The sequence below is a fragment of the Populus euphratica genome, unplaced genomic scaffold (genome assembly GCF_000495115.2).
Source record: "Populus euphratica unplaced genomic scaffold, PopEup_1.0 scaffold34.1, whole genome shotgun sequence".
Taxonomy (NCBI): Eukaryota; Viridiplantae; Streptophyta; class Magnoliopsida; order Malpighiales; family Salicaceae; genus Populus; species Populus euphratica.
Window position 1 is genome coordinate 866,008 of NW_011499883.1, and position 14,211 is coordinate 880,218.

A 14,211-nucleotide genomic window follows, 5' to 3' on the forward strand; every position below is an offset into this window, starting at 1 on the left:
AAATAAAAGATGTATTGAGATTTAAAACAACTATTATAAAACTCTCTTCACATAATAAAATTTATTAACACCAATTTTAACTTATTTAATAATCAAAATCAGCACTAACAAATAACTTTCGTTTTTATTAATTAATAAAAAAAAAACATACGAATACAGTTCTTCTACTCTTTTTTTTCTTTTTATTTAGATATAACTACATGGAAAACAAGCTTTTCGCAGGCATTCTACATATTTTCCAAACCAATTCCAGCTTTATTAATACATACAAATCAAAAGAAATGAAATTTCCATCGGCCTTGCAGAGGCCAAGATGGTGGCGTTAGTTAATCGATGAATGAACTAACGAAACACCAAAAGTCTAATCAATATATTTGATATTTAGCAACTAGGGAAGCGAGCAGCTTCCACCGTTGCCATTAATACAACATTAACAAAGACGTCAGCGGCTCAGAGTCAAGACCGCCGCAGCATTTCTATGCCTGGAGATACCCTTTTTCCTCCAAGTAAGAAATTACCTCTCCAGCCATGTCGCTTGGGGTAGAACAGTCTCCTGTGTTGCATCGCAATACTATCTGAAAAATAGTAGACGAACATTTAAACACCAAATACATGTATTGATGATATGCTAGAATGCTCGAACAGGTAGAGGAATTAGTTAATGACAGTGAAACAAGTAACTCAGTAAGAGATGAGCCGATAAGGCTTCACAACACATCGGTAAATATAAATACAAGCCAGCAACATAATTGTTAAGATAACATAATAGAGGCAATTATAGTAATGGAACCATATCAGGAGTACCACAATTTATAAGTAATCAATTCATATTAAATGGCCAAAAACACCTCTATAAGATCTAATTTTTTTTTAGTTCAGTTAAAAAAAAAATCTAAATTTTTTAGGCTCAATCAAGAAAATGATCCAATCTCTCTTGAGCTCAGTTGAGAGAAGAACCCAACTCCTTTAAACTCAACCAACATAATGATTACTCATATTTTATTGAGCTTAGCCAACGTAATATCCCACCTCTTTTAAACACAACCATATTTTGAATTATACTCTTTTTACTTATTTTAAGTATATAAAAATTCTCTACAAATCTACTATATTTTCATTGATATTAATATTATGAAGGAAATAATATATAAAAGTCATTTAAAGGTCCACCATATTTTCATTCTGATTAATACATATGCTTTCCTTATTAATATATGTATCAAAGATATTTTTCATCAATATTAATACGTATATCAAGGATATTTTTTTTTAATACTATCAAGGCAATATTATATTTTAGTTTCTCTTCTTCATAAAAAACCTCATAAGCTACAAATAAATCATGAATCCTTTAAATAAAGGATTTAAAATCTTCATTATCTACTACATTTTTTTTTAGAATATCTCTCTGTAATATTATTATATTTTTTCTAAAAAAATCACTAACTTAATCATAAAAAAGTCTTTAAATTCACCAAAAAGAACTTTTTACAGATATCAAACACCCACCTCCAGCTATCTTTGTTAGGAAGAATGGATCAGGTTACCAAAACTAAGTGATTAACTGCTTATCCCTGTCCCCTAAATAATTGGATTTTTTGGGACATTAGCATTAGCATCATTTTTAGAGAACTAATAAAAAAGTTTTCAGTTTCTTTCTAATGACCTTTCCAAGTCATTCCACGACATACAACAAGGATACACTTTAGCTTATTAGAACGTTTAATGCATCTATATGTTATCGCGAGCACTTTTGCTCATTCAATCTTCTAATAATAACTCATCAACCAAATAGAACTCTTCATCAGGGTTGTGTTGACCGCTTAGGTGCAAAATTAGGCTTTATTATCTTAGCAAGTCTTGGCACCTTAGGAAACCCTATCCTCCAAAGGGTTTACTAGAAGTCTCGCTATCTCAACAAGTCTTGGCACTCGGGGAAACCCTACCTCACAAGGGATTTACCAAAAGTCTCTCTAGTGCAATAGCACTACTCTTCAATGAATGGATCAGAAGGCTCTCTAGAGTTCAATAAATCACCTCAGGATATGTTTTGTTTTTTTAATTAAGATAATTGTCTCTTTGACATACACATTTTATTTACAGTTCTTCAATAGAAGCTTCTAGACTATAACACCCTCTCCTTTAAAAAGGTTCTACACTTTTTTTAATTAAGATAATTGTCTCTTTGACATACACTTTTTATTTACAATTCTTCACTAAAAGCTTCTAGACTATAACACCCTCTCCTTTAAAAAGGTTCTTCCTAATGTGATTGCACACTTTTTCTAAAAGGGATTCTCTATGTAATTGCACAATGTCACTGAAAAGAGTTCTTTCTAGTATGATAGCCCTACCCTCCATGATAGCTTCAGATGGTCAACCTCAACAAAGCAACATAACCTCGGTTATATAGCCAAATATATACAACAAAGCTAACTAAAACCTAAAGAATTGACACAACTATTTACATAGGATCTCAAGCCTTTTGCTATCTCTAGAGATAATATTGAATATTTCACTTTTAGGTTGGGTCTCTCTCTTTAGTAAAGGGTTCATGCCCCCTATCATCGTTAAAAATGTCATAAACCTTCAACTTTTAAAAAAAATACAATAACTCTTTAAGAAAGGAATTAACTTGATCTCTTTAATATAATAACACCATCGTCATTAAGTCCCTCCCCCTACTTTTTAGAAAATTTTATAAATATGGATGTTGATATGGGTATGTCCCTCTATCCTTTGAAAATTTTCTAAGTATGGACAATGATAGGAAATTCACTCTCATCAACTTCTTATAATATTTTCTAAATATAGGCTTACATTCTTTGAGTTTTATGTAATATTATTGTATTTTCTTTTAAAAAGTTAATGACTTAATCATCAAAAAAATCTTCAAATTCACCAAATAGAACCTTATGTGAGTATCAAATATACATCTCCAGTTATCTTAATTAAAAAAAATAAATCATATTATCATAACCAAGAAATTAACCAATATTCAAGACATCAATCTTACCCCAAGCTACGTGGACCTTTGAGGATATCATTATAAGGTTCCATTAAAATCGATCATCCAAATGAAAGAAAAAAAGCACATTGCATCCCATTAGTGAACCATGCAGGTCTATAAGCATGGTTTTACAGTGCATTTATGTTGGCTACAATATTCTTTTTCATTTTGCACAATTACCTCAGCATCCAATGGTGATTCGTATGGATCATCAATGCCAGTAAAACCTGCAGGATATAGACGAACATTAGAGCTCTTTACAGTTAATTCATGCAATACAACTCAGCTGCATAGCAGTTCCCTAAGAATTAATACCTTTGATCTTCCCAGTACGAGCAAGCTTATACAAGCCTTTTGGGTCTCTGTCCTCACAAACACGGAGGGGAACATCCATAAACACCTGTTATGACAAGCCTCGTCAGGCATATTTAGCAATATGAGCAACATTTCATCATCTGATCAGGCATAATTGGCAGCATGAGCAACATTTGAAGGTTGGATCCCAAACTAAGCAGCAAAGGAAAGATAACAAAGAACTACAATAAAATCCTACTTGCTAAACTTTGCAGTTCAAATAAAGCAGTTTAAATAAAGCAATCACAAACTGGAGAAGCACCAACCTCAATGAAATCTCCACTTGGTAACATTGCTCGACAGGCAGCCCGATCCCTTTTGTACGGAGAGATCAGGCAGGCGATGCAAATAAATCCAGCATCTGCAAACAGTTTCGCTACCTCCCCTAAACACAAAGGAGACATATTGCAAAATTCCATACTCAACCATCCAAAGGTCCATGAGTGCAGATTACTATTAATCAACCATTATTAACTGAGTAGACATCCCCACTGTCACGCGTGATGGTATAACAAGTAATACTTGTAAGGAAAAATCACAAGATGTAAGCAATTAATACAATGCTTACCAACTCTCCTTATGTTCTCAACACGGTCTTCTGCTTTAAAACTAAGGTCACGATTGAGGCCATGCCTGACATTGTCGCCATCAAGAATGTATGACAACTTTCCTCTCTGGCACAGCATTTGACTCAAGGCACATGCCACAGAGCTCTTCCCTATCAATTGAGTTTCAGAACATAAGAAGGCATGAAACAGAAGCAAGATGGAGACGAAAGGTAGAGGATTAAATACAAAAAATATTTAGAAATCTAGAACTTTTTCCCCACAGTGGCACCAGAAACCCAAAGTCAGGCATTAAAAAACCAAAAAATAGAATCAATGCAATGCAAGCTAAGCTTCATGGGTGTTTGTGTGAGAGCACTTAAAATCAGAAAAATTTAACCTGCCATCCTTGATTCAAAAAGTCAGAACAAAAACCACACTGCAGGAATTTACTCAAAACTAAAAAGCTCGTCAAACACTGTTCATTTACATCAGACAGACTTGGTCTACGATCAGTAGACAATCAACCCAATTTTTTATTTGAAAAAACAAAAAACCACAAGAAGAATTCAATGGAGCCAAGTATGACAAACCTGAACCACTGAGACCTGTGATCCATATAACACAACCCTTTTGTTGAAGAAGCTTCTGCCTGTCAATTTTTTCAACTGGACACTCGTGCCACTTTATGTTTGTTGAATTCCCTATTGTAGACAAATGGCTGTGATTTTTCCCTGTATCCAAAACTCATGTGAAGAATCAAGTCAAAATCCAAACTATACAAAGAAGAACAAGAATTCAATCGATAAATCCCAATCTCAATAAATACCTTAATCAAGACACTTTCCAAGAAAGAAAACGAGATCAAAAGTCAAAAACCTTGAATTCTGTACTTTTTTCACCAACCAAACTTTAATAAACTGGTCCAAATTCAATTACTAATACAAAACACAAATTAAACCCAATAAAAAAAGTTACCTGCATGCCCATTTGCCAACTTATCCACCTTGCCCTGAGCATCCACTTTAAGCGTCTGTGTCTCTTCCATGGCAACCTTGACCAGGCAAACCCCTCTCGGTTTAAAATCAATGGGTTGATTGCCACCATTGAAGCTAAAAAGTCCGAGCTTTTTGAAGCCCGAAATTACAGGCAGTGCTGGCTTAAAACCAATAGTATTCATTGCTCAAAACAAACAAAAAACATACAAAAAACGGTACGAAATGTAACGAATGATTATATATATAAATGTATGTTTCAGAATATGAGTGTAATGAGGATAAAGACGGGGTTGTTGAACATGACAATTTCACAACAACGTTTTCTAAAACGTGAATTAGGAAAGAAAGGCGACAAGAAGGAATGGAAGTGGTTGGGTATTTTAATTATTTCTTGAGGCTGATAAAATTACTGACACGGTTCCATGATTTTGATGTAGAATGGCTGGTTAGTGGATTATAATCTGTCTTGCGATTGTCACGTGATTTTGTGGAATTAATGAATGATTGAGATGGTTTTGGACTGCCCTCTTTGCCACACAGGTGACTGTCTGACACTTGCATGATTTCTTTCTCCTGCTTCCATCATCTTTGGACAGACTGTCGTTTTCTTCTGCGTTGTGTGGTTTAGATGAATGGAATTGAATTGTACTATGCATGCCTTTATGTAACTCTAGATTTGTTTGTACTGTTTACTTAAACAATGCAACGACAATTTTGTCTATTAACCAAAAATCATTTAACAAGAGATTGAGTTATTTTCAAATGGCATATTAATTATTATTAAATTGATCGGGAATGAATGAAACTTTTTTATTTTAATTATATAGTGCAATGAAAAAATATTTTTAGAATTAAAAAAAAGTTAAGTTGGTGGTAAAGGAACATTTTTATACTTTTATAATGATTTTTTATTATTGTTATAATATTAGTTAAGAGATGATTTGATATTCGAGTAAATATAAAAAATAATAAATAATTAAAAAGTATAATAAAACAATAAAAATACTTTTAAAAACAAAAATTCTAAAACTAAACTAAAAGGATATTTTTAATTTTTCATAATAGTTTTCTTATTAAGATTATGTCAGCTCATAAATAATTTAGTATGTGACTAATTATTTTATATATATATATATAAAAAAAAAAAAGCAGATGTGTGTGTGCCACTAGGAGGCATTCATGCACTTCGAGCAACAAGTGTAAAGACTCAAGGCATCTAAGAATATCGTTTCACCATGTCGATGGAAACGCCACCAAGTCATCTTTTCTTTGGAACAATGTGTGTTGGTATTGATTGTCTTGTTTGTTATCGGTGGTTTTTTCTTTTTCTCCTCCCTTGAAAATTACAGCTTGATCTTTTTTGTTATTGATATTTCAACTTTAGTTTTTATATTTTATATTTTAAATTTTTGTTGTTAGTCTTTTTATAAAAATCTTATTTGTTTTTAATTTCACCATTCAATTTTAATTTATCAAATATTATATTTTCAATCTAGTCCATATTCTTTTGATTTTTTTCATTTACTCTTTTGTAAGAGTTTTATTGAGTTTTAATTTCATCGTCGAATCCAAATTGATAGTACTATATTTTTCAATGCGGTCCTTACTATTTTGATTTTTAATTTTCTTTTTAGTTATTTTGTCTAAGTTATTAATCTTTTCAATCTCAACTTTCAATCAAAAAATTATTTTATTTTTTATTTTAATTTTGATTTTTATTCTTTTTATTTTTTTACTTTTTTTTACTAAATTAATTTTTCTTTTCAACTTAACATTCCAATCAAATAGAAAATTCATGAGATCATTACAAAAAACCCTCCTAAGGTTTGAGAAATTATGATTTGTTTTTGTGTTCAATGGGATATATCAAAACAAATAAAAAGATATTTTTTCCCTCATATATAATAAATTTAAATCTACATGATTTTCTCACGATCCTCGTCTCTCTCTCCCTAGCATAATTTCTCTCTCTAATCCTTTCTCTTTAGACATAACACATCCACACAAAAACACTAAATCCAAAGCAAGATGAAAGGAATTTACGTTAATGGAATTATAGATGATATTATTGTAATTGTAAATTATAGATGATAATTTTGTATTTGATTGAGTGTCAAATGGATTTCATGGTTTTTTCTTGTAGGGTATTTCAAGTCTAATTATCTGAATTACTTATTTGAAAAATTAACATGATTTTTTTAAAAAAAATTATAATTCTCTTTACGTTTTTATTAGATTATTTCAATCTAATTATCTGAATCACAAATTTAATAGAATATCTTGGATTGATTTAGCTATGATTACTGAAGGTATAGATTTATTATGCTAACTCAAGTTGATCAGGATATGTTTTTTATATGTTTTTTATTCTTCCATATTTAATGGGATGAAAATTTATATACTTTATTTGTCTCTCTTTTTAAAAAATGATCCATATGCTATCATTTTCTATTTTTTTATTTAATTAACAAAAATTATTTTATTCAATTTAGTTTAGTCTATAACCCGGTTGATATATTATTATTATTTAAAAAAAAAACAAACTTACCATACTTAAACATCATTTTTCACACCAAAAAAAAAAATTCTCGCCTCACGGGGAAGCATGGACAACAAGGCTACTCTGCAATATTCACGGGGAAGCATGGTCTTCTCGCTAGTTTCCTACCGACGTTGCCGTTTTCGTTTTTCTGTTTTAAAAATCGTGTAATTCGTGGTCGAAATTTTGCACCTTTTGCTAGTTATTTAGTTCTGAAGGGCAAAGATGAAACTATTTAAAAAATTATATCCAGTTTAATTTATTAGCATTTAAAAATGAAACCTATGACAAAGCACTCCAGACAGGCAAACCTATAAAACATACCATGTCACCAACTTTTAAAAGTAGCCAAGGACGTGCTTGGATTTTTTATTGGAAATGTGGTTAAAATTATATTTTTAAAATTTTAAATTTTTTAATTAATTTTTATATTTTTGGATTATTTTAATGTGTTGATGTTAAAAATAATTTTTTAAAAATAAAAATTTATTATTTTAACATATTTTTGAGTAAAAAAATATTTTAAAAAACAACCATTATTATACTCCCAAATATTTTTTTAATCTTAATAAAGGCTTATTAAAAAAAAAAAACCTTTAAAGCACTTATTTACCTGCTTAACACATCATATTTTATAGTATACTAGATAGCTAGATGTTAGAGTGACATATAAATACCTAAAACAAGTAAAAACATATTTGAAAGTTGGGTCATGGACTTGAGAGAGTTTAAATAATATGAATGAAAAAAATATAATAATAATAAATTAATTAACAAGAAAACTTGACAACAACAAAATATTAAAAATCTCATCCTAACTTTAATTGGGTTAATATATCAAATGTGTGATTTTATTGCCACGTCAAGTCTACCCTATCAACAAAAAAAAAAGTACTAACTAAACAAAATGAAACTAATTTAACTGATTTACTTTCAAAATAAAGTTCACCGAACACTGTTTTTAAATTAAAAAAAAACAACTGATTTAATTTCTTAATTAACACGTAAATTTCTTGAAGATGATTGGAATGAAGTGATTTGTTATTTTTTTCAATAAAATATACACCCAAACTAATGCTTTGTTTTATTGATTAAGAATCATGTACGTGCACTCTAATTAATTTGTTAATCAAAACCATTCTAATCTAGTGGTTCATCGAAGATTAAAAAAAAATAAGATTCTAGTCAGTGAAAAAAATAATAATTAAAAAGTAATGAAAAAAAATTCGAGTCAAACTTAATAAACTTGCTGAATCCATGACTTGAAACATAATATCGGGATAACTCTATAAAAAAACATTTAAAATAAAGAATATCAATTTTCAACGAATCTAGTGATGATGGATGAAATAAAATAAAAATAACCAAAGCTAACCTAGTCCATTATTGAAAACTTGTGATATGGATCATGAGGATGAATCATACAATAAAAAGCAAATCTACAAAAATAACAATATAAAATTCTTAACCAACGGATAAACTTGAAAAAAAAATAAGAAAAGATAAGAAATAAAAAAAAAGTAGATCTGAAAAGAATAAAATCAAATTTTGACAAAAAAAAAAATCAGATTATAAGGATGAAATTGAAAAACAATTTCAATTAAAAAATGTTAAACAAAACTAAAAATACAAATCAATGAATAAGGACTAAATTTGATATAAAAATTAAATGTTAAGGGATAAAGTTGAGGAAAAAAACTAATTCTAGATCAAATGCATTGTAATTAAGAAATCAAATATCAAGGAATTAAATTAAAATATAAAATTAACTTAATAAATGATTCAAGAACAAATATATTATAATAAAAAAAATAAAAATTTAATTTGACTTAATAAATAAATAATCATACTTTTTTATTTTTTTTATGATCGATATATTTTTCTATTTTTTTAGAAAATAAAAATGTGGTTAGAACTCAACTTTACCATACTTGCCTTATCATTATGACAAGGATAATAAAGAATAATCAACACTAACAAGGGGAATGATATTTAAGTATGCTCGGAACTACTTCATAATTCACTATAAAGTTCCGTGATGAATTTTTTTCATCTAAATTTTTAATTTTTTTTCCTAAATTAGCAAATTGAAGGCCAAATTAGGTTATTTAGTTAAGGAATTGTGAGCTTAAAAGAAAAGGGGTAAACGTGCAACAAGGAAAGTTTGGGCAAAAAAACTTATTTTAGTTCCTAAACTTTTCCTCTTATAATCATTTGATCTCTTTAATTTAAAAAAAAATTAACAAAAAAATTAATCTCAAATTTTATTTTTAATTTTGATCCCAATTTTTTTTATCCTTAATTTGAGATGAGAGAATATATGGTTAAATTTTTTAAGATCGAGAAAAAGGTCACCATTTACACCAATTAAGGCAATGAAAAATGATGATTTTGATGTCAATGAAATCCTTTTAACGAGGAGAATTTATTGTAAGTTTTTTTTTTTGAACTTTCCTTATAGATCTAAGCTCACAAATAATTTTTATTTCAAGATGGTTGTTTCAACTTGCCTTACAAGGTAATTTGAGTTTTTAAGGATCGAAAGGTTAAAAAAATGAGTGTTTTTTTTTTTTTTTATCTAGAACATCATAGCCTGCTTTTCTAAAGACTAGATGTCAACCAAATCTAGGTAGGACAAGTAACACATCACCTTTTATTTTTTCCCAAAAATTTAAGGGTAGATGACAAGTTATTCACCTTTAAAAAAAATAATACAACCCCATCATATGGGCTACTTCAGGTCTGTATACATATTTTTTTTCTTTGTTTAATTTTTTTATAATTTTATCATTTAATATTTTATTGATTATTAATTAGGAAACATAATCAGTTCCAATTTAGTATTTTTTTTAATTTAATTATCTTGATATTTGGTTAGTTCTTAATTTTATAGGTGTATATTTTAAATAAAAAAATTATTGAAAAAAATTATTTAACTCAGTTAAGTTAATGACTAGAATTATAAGTTTGATATATTAATTTTGGTAGGTTAAAAATTGAATTTTATAATTCTTTTAACTTGTATAAATAATTTTTAATTTATATATATATATATATATATATATATATATGTGTGTGTGTGTGTCTGTGTGTCTATATAACTTTTCTATTTATAATTGATTTTTGATATTATAAAAACATAAAAAATAATATTACATTAAAAAAATTACCCAACTAACATAAAAAAACGAGTTAAATAGATAATATAATAAAATAACATGTTCAAAAGCAACAAAAAAAAAAACAAAAAAGCTCAAAACAATCAACGTGGCATGTCCCCTACTACAAAACTGTTTGGCAAAGTGATAGCATCCACGTTTCCTGTGATTTCATGCAACAGGCTATTTGGTTAATTAATAAATGCTTGTTACTATTTATAAGTCCCAAATTCTGTTGCGTTTAAAACATAAGAAAAAAAAAAAACAGATAGGAGCTGCTTCCTGCGCAGTCAAAATCCTGATATGTGATATATTATTCAGTGAACAGTAGAGGCATCCTCCATTACTTACTAAACTGATTTGTTTTTTTAATAATAATAAAGGTATGCATTCACTGTTTATTGAATAGTTTTTTTTTAAAAAAACTAATGTAATTAATTAATTTTATTCGCATTGTTTACATAAATTTGAACAATAATTTTTTTTTAATTTTTTTAAAAATTAATTTAAAATAAATTAAATTTATTCATACTGTAATCTTAATTTTATTCTTGATAATATTTTATTTAATTTTGTAGTTCTTGTCGGATGATTTTGTATTTAATGAAATAATAGATAATTTTTTGTTAAAGTAATTTTTTAATATGAAATGCGATTTATTTTATGATATAATAGCAATAATTAAATCTATATTATTTAAATTAAAAACTATCAATATTAATATATATATTTTTAAATTATTTTAAAACCTTAATTTTAAAAGTATTTCTAACCAAACACATTAAAACTATTTTTTCTTCGAACTTAATTTCAACCATAATTTTAATCAAATATTTATTTTTTCAAATCAATCTTAACTAAAAATAATTTTTTTTAAATTATAACTATAATAATTATCATAATATCAAACAAATTTTACAAACAAAAAAAAATCTTTTTATAAGACAGGCTTTTATGTACCAGTAAAAACGATAACAATTTGTTTGACCATCAAAAAAAAAATAAGAGGGACCTGACAAATCATACTGGGCTTATTTTATAAAGAATGAGATATTTTTTGGATGGTGTTCGGTTAGTTATTCAAAGCTAATTTTTTTTTAAATAATTAAAAAAATTAATAAAATCTTATAGATGTTAGGATTTAATAAAGAAAGAAAGTACACTTCAGTAAACACCAAGCTAACTTTAAAAATATAATTAGGTCCGATAAATTAATTTAAAAATTAATTATAATGAAGTTTAATAGTAAGTTAATAAAATTAATTTCTTTTTATCTATCATTAAAAAAAACTATGCTAACCAATAATTTAATAACTCAAATCCATTAAATTTAGACAAGATGGTTTAACTAAATGTTTGAGGGTGGATATCAACTTTTTTTTTCAAAAATATTTTTTTTTTAAATTAAAATTTTAAAATTTTTATATTGTTTTAATGTATTAATATTAAAAATAAATTTAAAATAATAAAAAATATTATGATATTTGTGGGTTTTGTATATAACACTGTCCAATATTTATCACGTTTGTGTGGGCTTTTCTATAATATAACACGATATAATGACAACCTCCCAGAGAAAAAGACAACACAAAAATAAATTTGATTTAGCTGTATGGAAAGAGCCAGAGTCTCCCTAGTTTTCCTAATGAGAAAATAATTTTGGACCTAAATCATAATTCAACACACACACACACGTATTACTTATAAAAATAACTTTTGAAAATAATAAGTATTTTTAACAAAAAAAAAAACTAGATCAAATTTTTTTTTAATCAAATATATTTATATATTTTTTATTTAAATTAAAAATCTAAAACTAACTTCAATCAAACAAGACTGTATACATGTATATATAAACATCATCCATTCAAATAAGTTATAAAAAGAAATTGAATTAATTTTAAAGGGTATAGTTTAACTAGTCAGATCCTATATTTATTTTTTAAATATTATTAATTTGAGTATTATAAATATCAAGTTATTGAAAAATTATATAATTTTTAATTTTAAATATTATAAAATTAATTAAAATACATATAAATTAGTCTAAATACTCACTTTAATAAATAAATTAAAAAAAGAAAGAAGAAGAAGTTGGATTTGATTAGGAAGAAAAATAAAAGCTGGGCTCACCTACCGATTTCTTTTTATTAAGGCCCGATGATGAATAAGAGTTGAAGCTAGGCCTAAGTATTTGGGTTTCTAAACGAATGGAGGCCCACCTTCACCAATTCTTAAGCCTCGGGCCCTCAGCCTCGCCCACTCCGAATTTGGCGGCCTCTTCCTCTGCTGCTTCAGTGCTTTAAAACATAGAAGTATAAAAGTACAGACGATGAGGAAGTAGCTGATCTTATGTGTACATAGTATTATATAAAATCCCAGAGTTTATGGCTGAGCTCTTCCACCTAAACAAGATACAATTCAAAAGTAAAAGTAAAAGTAATCAATATATTCATCGTAAGTAATTTCTTTCTCCATCTGCACCTTACATGTCTTGTTTTAAAACTTTGGATAAATTGGTCTGTTACCACAATAAATTAAAAAAAAAATAGTGAATTGATAGAAGCTCTAAAAAATTTAATGAAATAATATAGTTTGATCATGTCATATTTTAGAAACACGACATGGTTAAACTGTACTATTTCTGGCTCAATTGATCGATCGATTACGAAAAACTAAGAAAAATCTCAAAATTATCAAAGCCAGAGGTCTCAGTGAGATTTTTGATATCTAAAGATTCGATAGTCCACGTAATGACGCAATGGTTATAATAGGAAAAATATCCTCTAAAAACTCCTATAAACATTTAAGTGCGATCCAACAATCGAATAAAAAAATTATGGCTTTTTTAAGCTATTATTCTTATAAGACATAACAAGACCTCCTATTAGATGAAGACATATCCCACTAATTCATAAATACATTTGTTAAGTAATCTATATAATTTATTTGGAACAAATTCTCATTTAGTTATCAAAAAGACTCACTCCTAACTACTTATAATTAATCACTATTATGTGAACAATAACTTTTTTAAGATTTTAATTGGAATTTATTTTTGAGTCAACAAGTTGAACAAAGATATATATTTTAACTTATAAAATATATTTCAAATAAAAACTTCATAAAATTATGGTTTTGTGTAAAACAATTGACCAACTAATGCAACCGGATCCAATCGGTTGAGGTAGAATATTGAAGTTTGATCATGTTGTACTTAAAAAATGTTACAATTATCTTGTCATGTTTAAAAATAGCAACATTTAATAAGTGTAGTGCTTCTGAAGCATGACATGATTAAACTGCGCTATTTCACAAAAAAAATTTGAACTTATATCAATTCACTAATTTTTTTAAATTTACAATAATAATTTGAAAACAAATCCTAAAACTTTAACTTGATTCATTTATATTAGTAAGAATAATTGTGTGAAGCATATAAAAATTGATAAAATCAATATATCTATTTAACACGACCAAAAGATTTATGTCATTTCCCAACTGTAGGAGTGTCGAAGTAATACATAACCTAATAAGACCAGAGTCGAACCACATGGAGGTTAATTGTACAAATTATAAATAACAACAACAACAACAACAACAATAA

General features: G+C 27.5%; 1 protein-coding gene across 1 annotated transcript; it reads right to left on the reverse strand.

Moving 5' to 3' along the window:
* Positions 1-232: 232 nt before the first annotated feature.
* Positions 233-5,314, reverse strand: LOC105129804 (adenylyl-sulfate kinase 3-like). Its single transcript, XM_011032036.1, has 7 exons — positions 4,888-5,314; positions 4,503-4,643; positions 3,933-4,082; positions 3,631-3,749; positions 3,326-3,410; positions 3,191-3,237; positions 233-575 (listed from the first exon to the last, which is right to left on the reverse strand). The coding sequence occupies exons 1-7, from the start codon at positions 5,087-5,089 to the stop codon at positions 477-479; spliced, it is 843 nt and encodes a 280-aa protein (XP_011030338.1). The 5' UTR covers positions 5,090-5,314; the 3' UTR covers positions 233-476.
* Between the last annotated feature and the right edge of the window lie 8,897 nt (positions 5,315-14,211).

Excerpts from the sequence above, each read along its gene's own strand:
- LOC105129804 (XM_011032036.1), bottom strand. The coding sequence starts at position 5,089 with ATGAATACTATTGGTTTTAAGCCAGCACTGCCTGTAATTTCGGGCTTC. Across the intron at positions 4,083-4,502 it reads CACAGGTCTCAGTGGTTCAG|GGAAGAGCTCTGTGGCATGT; the intron begins GTTTGTCATACT and ends CTCAATTGATAG. Across the intron at positions 3,238-3,325 it reads TCGTACTGGGAAGATCAAAG|GTTTTACTGGCATTGATGAT; the intron begins GTATTAATTCTT and ends TATATCCTGCAG.